General features: G+C 46.8%; 1 protein-coding gene across 1 annotated transcript in view; it reads left to right on the top strand.

Moving 5' to 3' along the window:
* Nucleotides 1-7,227, top strand: part of CUNH16orf59 (chromosome unknown C16orf59 homolog) — a 48,264-nt gene that overhangs the window by 20,551 nt on the left and 20,486 nt on the right. Inside the window, exons 10-12 of the mRNA XM_018552333.1 lie at nucleotides 53-106; nucleotides 2,511-2,589; nucleotides 6,828-6,948. Coding sequence (XP_018407835.1) covers nucleotides 53-106; nucleotides 2,511-2,589; nucleotides 6,828-6,948 — 254 coding nt within the window. The remainder of the gene's footprint in view (nucleotides 1-52; nucleotides 107-2,510; nucleotides 2,590-6,827; nucleotides 6,949-7,227) is intronic.

Below are 7,227 nucleotides of genomic sequence, written 5' to 3' on the forward strand. Positions count from 1 at the left end.
ATCCAAGCAGGTTTGTCCTGCACTTATTTAATGTGCGTTTTCTTTTCCACAGATCAACACTTAAACTGCCAATCAAGTATCGGCAACTATACAAAAAGAATAGCAGGTGAGCTCAATATCTTTAACCACTTGCCGTCCGCCCGTAGTAAAAAAACGGACGGACGGCACTGCAGCATTGGCGGGTTGCCGTCTCCAGACGTCAATTTTTTTCTGCTCGCGCGCGCCCCCTAGCGCGCACGCACAGGCAGGAAAGACCCGATAATTGCACACATATAGGCGATTAGCGGCTACATAGCCCACCGATCATCTATATGTGCTCGATCTCCGTCCGGGCTGTGAATGCAGAAGTGATGTGTATTACATCACTATTTTTTTTTTAATATACACATCAGAAGTCACATCATTGGCCTGCAATTAAGTGTATCCTATGTGTGGATGGCTGCTGCTTACTGTACAAGTCCTCCCTTCAGTGATGCCAGATTCTAGACAGATTGATGATCTTCCGGCACTGCGGGGGGGTTAACAATATCATCTGTGGAGGGCTCCAGTTCTCCCTCCTCTTCCTCTTCTTTTGCCCATTCACAAAAAAAGTATTATTTTCACAAAATGCAAGGTGTTGTGTGAATGGACGAGGGGAGGATGAACGGCAAGATTCCCCCTGTCCATTCTACAGGTTCTCTGCTTTCACTTATGTTTTGGGGGTTTTCAAATAATCTTCAGGCCTAAAATGTACATTTTAACATTTGTGCAGAAAAAATGAAAAAAGGGTTGTGGCAGGGAAAGGATTAAACAATGTTTATTTATTTTTTTACATTCTTAGAGAGGTTTATTATAGTAACTTTTAATTAAAGTCAGCTTAAGCTCACAATGTGTCCAATAATACCCAGCGAAACCCTTCACATAAATAGAATATACCTGTATACTGATCTAAATTCTGCTCCTGACTTATGTATTTTTTTTACAATTCCTACTATAATAATTCTGCTGTTAGAAATTTCATCTTGGTGCCCATTGGGAATTGCTACTGTGTCTTGCCATACAAAAGCTTCTGGAAGATGGAAGCTCGTTCACTCTTTACATTGCTGGTGTCAGTCTATTTAATGCAGAACTGCAATCAAACCTAAAGCTGAGCTCCACATAGATATTTCATATTTTATTCAGTACAGGTTTTTGTATAGTGCCGCCAATTTACACAGATCTTTACATAGTGCACATTCCCATCAGTCCCTGCCCTCAAGGAGCTTACAGTCTAAGGTCCCTACCTCACATACATAGGGCCAATTCAGGCAGGAGCCAATTAACCTTCCAGCATGTCTTTAGATTGTGGAGGGAAACCCACCAAGCGCAGAGAGAACATGCAAACTCCTGCGGATTGCAGGGCTTAGAGGGGGGAAGGGAAAAGAAAACAAGGAGACAAGAAGTTGTGTTGCAGTGCATGGAGCATGCCGATAGGGAGAGAGCAGAGTGACGGATAGACGAGATTAACAGTCTATGCTTCTCCTTTCACTGTGCAGTCACTGACTGAGGTAAGAAGGAGACCTGTATGTGAAAATTAAACTTCAGCAGAAAAGGATCAAGTTCCCTCCCTTGCTATAAGGGACTGTGCTTCGGCACAGAGAGATGAGCTTAACAGTCTGCCGCTTCTCTTTTCACTGTGCAGTCAATTACCGGGGGTGGGAAGGAGACCTGTAAGTGAAAACAAAACTGTAGCAGAAAGGATCGGGTTCCTTCCCATGCTGCTTCTCCTTTCACTGTGCCGTCACTGACAAGGGGGTGAGAGGGAGACCTGTAAGTGACTGTGAAACTTCAGCAGAAAAGGATCAGTTTCTCTCCCTTGCCATACAAGACTGTGCTTCGGCACAGAGAGATGAGCTCAACAGTCTGCTGCTTCTCCTTTCACTATGCAGTCACTGACCAGGGGTGGGAAGGAGACCTGTAAGTGAAAGCGAAGCTGTATCAGAAAGGATCAGGTTCCCTCCCATGCTACGCAGAACTGTGCTTTGGAACGGAGCTGTGTATACCTGTGTAGACAAAAATATCAATTTTTTTGGCAAGTGCATTGAGCTGTTTAATTGGAGTTCAGCTGTAAACCCTTTTAGTTCAGTTATATAACCATGAGACCAGGTGGGTATGAAAGGCGCTTCATTTGGTTATCTTGCGTAGCCACCTCTTAAATACAATATAGGTTTTTGGTGCATTTTTGTAGTCTGGTATGCACCCCCTTTGTACATCTGCTATAGACAGGATGTCATGACTTCAATGCCAAGAACCTGTACAGACACATGTGAACGATATATACGTAAGAAAAGGAAAAAATGGCTTTGTTTATTACTTCCTCACCGCGTCCTATTTGTCAAGACGGCGGGGTTACGCCCGAGGTCTCCATATAGGAGCTGCATTAAAACCTTTTTTGTTCTTCCTCATCGGGATCACTAAGACAGGGCTGTAAGGAAACGGCATGCGCTCATTCTGTGCCTTGATAACTATACCGTCTTCCTGTCTTTTTGTAGGTTGTGGGAGAAGTACTTTGAGATGGGAGCCCGTGTTCCTGCTTCCAGGCCCTCCTTTATCCAGCAGCTGCAAACAACAGTATCCTTTTCCTGCCGCTTGACGTAAGAGCCCCATTCCAGGGTCCTGAGAGAATAAAGCGCCGATTGTAATCAGATGCGGCTAACAGATGTGCCGTGCCACTGACCGGTCTGTCACATTGTCGCACACACGTGACGGGAACATTTATGGGGCCATTAAATAAGTGTGTTTTGCATCGGCGGATATTAATATATGCTAATATTTGCCCGTCTCCCTTCAGGCTGCCTGACTGCAGGTTAACAGCTGCGGCGGGGCCTCGGTGTGACTGTGCATATCAATGTGTGTTGACGTTTGTTTTCTGAAAAAATTATCGCGATGGCTCTATTAGCGTTTTAATTGGTTACGTTCAAAGGGGGATTTGGGTGATCTGGAACAATTACCGATACATGAAGGTAATTTGCCCACAAGCAGAGCCCAACAACAAATAGTTCAAGCAGTGTTCAAGTTAAATAAATTGTGTTTTATCAATAAGGCAAGATGCTGGGGGAGGGATATCCTTGATGCGTGGCCGGCATGTTTATGCTGGGAACATCTGATGCTTTCATTAGCTGGGCTGCCGCTGCTGATTATATAGGGAGACTGGAAATAAGATACTTCCTTCAGGTTTAGACTAAAATTGCTTCGTAGCCGCTCAGAAGTCCTGAAGAGGACAAATTGTTTAAAGTAGATGTAAACTCTAACTGAATTACTAAAAACATACTGACTCATGGTGAAAGGACACAATTCTGCTCAGGGGTGTGGACATTTTTTTAAAACACTTCTTGTCCAAGGACTAAAGCCGGGGGCCCAATCTACTTGTCCCTCATGACCGTCTACTTGTCCCTCATGACCGTCTACTTGTCCCTCATGACCGTCTACTTGTCCCTCATGACCGTCTACTTGTCCCTCATGACCGTCTACTTGTCCCTCATGACCGTCTACTTGTCCCTCATGACCGTCTACCTGTCCCCTCATGACAATCTACCTGTCCCCATGACCGTCTACCTGTCCCCCATGACAATCTACCTGTTCCTCATGACAATCTACTTGTCCAATGCTGGTGCCAGTCTCTGATCCATCGCAGACTCCTTGGGTCCCATGGTGTCTGTCCGATGTGTGCGCTTCTGGCTGCGTCCATCTAGCTTCAGCGTTTCTCTCCTCCTCTCCCCTCCGTCGATCTGGACTGTGCATGCGCCCGCCTACACTTCTTTCTTCACAGCGTTCGGGAGCCGGGCGAGCGGCGCTGACACAGGTAAGTTTGTTGGTGTTGTCCAATTTTTTTTTTTTTTTTTATGTTTGGGCATTAGATATATTCCACACAAAAAAAAACCCAGTCTTTAATTCTACTCTAACTTTATTGCTATCACACAGAGGTTAACAAGCCCCTACGTGATAGCATTTGGAGGTGACAGGTTCTCTTTATGGAGCCTGACCTCCAATACAGAAGATCGAGCACAGCATTGTGGTCGATCTTCTATACAGCCTGGGTTGTGATAGCTAAAGCAGGAAGTGCTGCGAGTACAGCGCCACTGTCTCAATGATTACACAGTGCAGATCGGACTGCTCCCTGCTCTCCATCCTGAAGTAATTTGCTGTGGTTCTGGGTCTCCCAGAAGGGTGGCAGTGGGTGGAGATCGCTTGAACAAAACGAGCAACGGCTCCCCCACTTTTTATTTAGCCTGCTTGCCCAAAGCAGGGCTAAATTTAGAAAAGAAACACCCGCCCAGAATTGCATGTCCTGGGTGCCGGGCGATAGGAATTCCACACTCCTGCTACTACAGGGAGACTTAGGCTGGCCAAGCACTGTTAGAATTTCAACCGATTCATGGGAATCAGCCAAAATCCTTCCATGGATGGTCCCGTCACCTCCACAAACGTCGATTTACTCAATCAACGTTTACCGAAGGAGCCGGGCTGTACTCTAACTGCAGCCAATCAGCTGCTTCCATTGTTCCCTGTCAGAATACAATAGTCACAGTGGGAGATTGATCCGTCCACGCCGTGTAGCCCACAGGCTGAATGTAAGAAATCTATTAGTGTATTCCTCGATTCTTAATCAAATGTTCTCTTTCTTATTAGAAAAATGACATCCACGGCTTGCGGCTTTCTCCTCCAGACTAGGGAGTATTATATCACTCTAAAATGTGAGCGGCAAGTGCGCCGATATCGGGATCTACCTTCAATCAAACTGTATGAAATGGTGATGTCTGCTACTCACCTTGGTAACATAGCATGTCACATAATGCCACCCAGAACGAGACCTACTCCAACGTACATAAGCGTGAGGTAGTCGGTTGCCCATCCCTCTTGACAGCATGTAGTCTGTTGAGCTATAGGCTGGTGTTGGTTCACTTCATGTAGGAGGCCTCAAGAGCGGCCCCTGACATCCCCAGAGGGCCACACATAATCAGTGAATTCAGACATACTACAGGAGATGGTCAGGGACTGCAGACCTGCTGCAGAGAGTTGGTCAGAGACTGCACACATGATACAGGTGATGGTCAGAGACTGCACACATGATACAGGTGATGGTCAGAGACTGCAAACATGACACAGGTGATGGACAAAGACTGCAGACATGGTACAGGAGATGGACAACGTCTGCAGACATGGTACAGAGATGGCAGACCTGCTACAGAGAGATGGTCAGAGACTGCACACATGATACAGGTGATGATCAGAGACTGCACACATGATACAGGTGATGGTCAGAGACTGCAAACATGACACAGGTGATGGACAAAGACTGCAGGCATGGTACAGGAGATGGACAAAGACTGCAGACATGGTACAGGAGTTGGTCAGAGACTGCAGACCTGCTACAGAGAGATGGTCAGAGACTGCACACGTGATACAGGTGATGGACAGAGACTGCACACATGATACAGGTGATGGACAGAGACTGCACACATTATACAGGTGATGGTCAGAGACTGCAAACATGACACAGGTGATGGACAAAGACTGCAGACACGCTACGGGAGATGGACAGAGACTGCAGACACGCTACGGGAGATGGACAGAGACTGCAGACACGCTACGGGGGATGGTCGCAGACTTGGTACGGGAGATGGTCGCAGACATGGTACGTGAGATGGTCGCAGACTGCAGACATGGTACGTGAGATGGTCGCAGACTGCAGACTTGGTACAGCAGAGGGAATTTACGTAAACTGGAGCTCCAGACATATTCTGGAGCAACCAATCAGCTTCCAGTTTCATTTTCAACGCTTAACTGAACAAGATGAAGAGTGAAGCTGATTGGTTACTATGTACAGCTGCTCCAGATTCTGTCTGCTCCAGTTTTGGAAAAGTGCTCCCACAGTGCTTTATCACACACAATGTAGTTTAGTTAGGATCTTCATGACATTAAGGGCCGTTCGCACCATAGCATTGCGCTAAATGCAGGGATACTGTGTTCAGCACACAATGGCACAGTGCACCTAGCTTGCCGTACCATGCTACACGTTCGTTGCTATTAATTTGAATCTTAGCGATAACCCACCGCACACCTAACTGGTATGTCCCCTTATCTTCTTGTTGAGTGTTGTGGTAACATGCGGGCGGCACCACATTCAAGTAGCTAGGAAGAAGATACCTGCACACCATGGTGTCATCTTCCTTTATTGATGTTCTGTCATAGTATCACAATACGTGCATTTAGCACACACTGTCGTACAGCGCACCCAGCTTGCTGCACTAGGTGCATTGCCACTGATTTAAATGGTACCCCATGGCACATCCTGGTGGCCGTGCATTAGATTCATTTCAATAGCACCCCCACACACATCCTGGTGGCCGTGCGTTGCAGCACATTGCATTCACTTGAATAGCACTCCAAGGCACATCTCGGTGGCTGTGTGTTGAAGCACATTGCATTCATTTGAATGACTGCATATATTTGAATGGCACGTCAAGGCACATCCCGGTGGCTGTGCGTTGAAGTGCATTGCATTCGTTTGAACGACCCCGCACATATTTAATTGGCACCCCAATGCCCAGTGTTGCAATACCGTGCATTGTGGTGAAAAAACGTAATGCATTTTGGGGGTCCCATTCAAATGAATGGCAATGCAACGCACTTAGTGCATGGTACTGTAGCATGGACGGAGTATTTAGCACAAGGCTGTGCTGTGATTGGGCCCTAAAGGCGTTCCTTTTTAACATCTGGCGAGCCTCAGGTTTTCAGTGACTCATCGGCTGAAAACGCGTAGGATAAAACTTTCACACTGACGCTTGTCTTCCTTAATCACCTCTCAGTTTGTAGCGGAAAGCCCCGAGCTCAGCTTATTCGAGATGGAAGAAGAGACGGCGCGCTTGCAGAGAGGCGTCAGATGCTTGGAGGAATATATAGACACAGCCAAGACGTGGCGTGGATCAGGTGAGAGCGCAGGCTGCGGCTGACAGATTCTTCACAGCGGCAAACCGGAGCCTGCGAGTGTTCATAATCTGCGTCAGATCCATCAGCAGTGGAGAGAAGTCTTCATTATTTACATATTAAAGAGAATGCGGCAGATTTCATCTAAACTGCGCCAAGCACTCTGCCTGGTGTACTGTGTACATGAGCAATGCACATGCTTTTCAAAGAGAGGACAGTAGGAGTGTCTTTCCTGAAGCCTTTTCTCTTCCTCTCTCTTTCCCTCTCTCTCTCCCCCCCCCC

Source organism: Nanorana parkeri, unplaced genomic scaffold, assembly GCF_000935625.1.
Source record: "Nanorana parkeri isolate BGI_ZX_2015 unplaced genomic scaffold, ASM93562v1 scaffold85, whole genome shotgun sequence".
NCBI lineage: Eukaryota > Metazoa > Chordata > Amphibia > Anura > Dicroglossidae > Nanorana > Nanorana parkeri.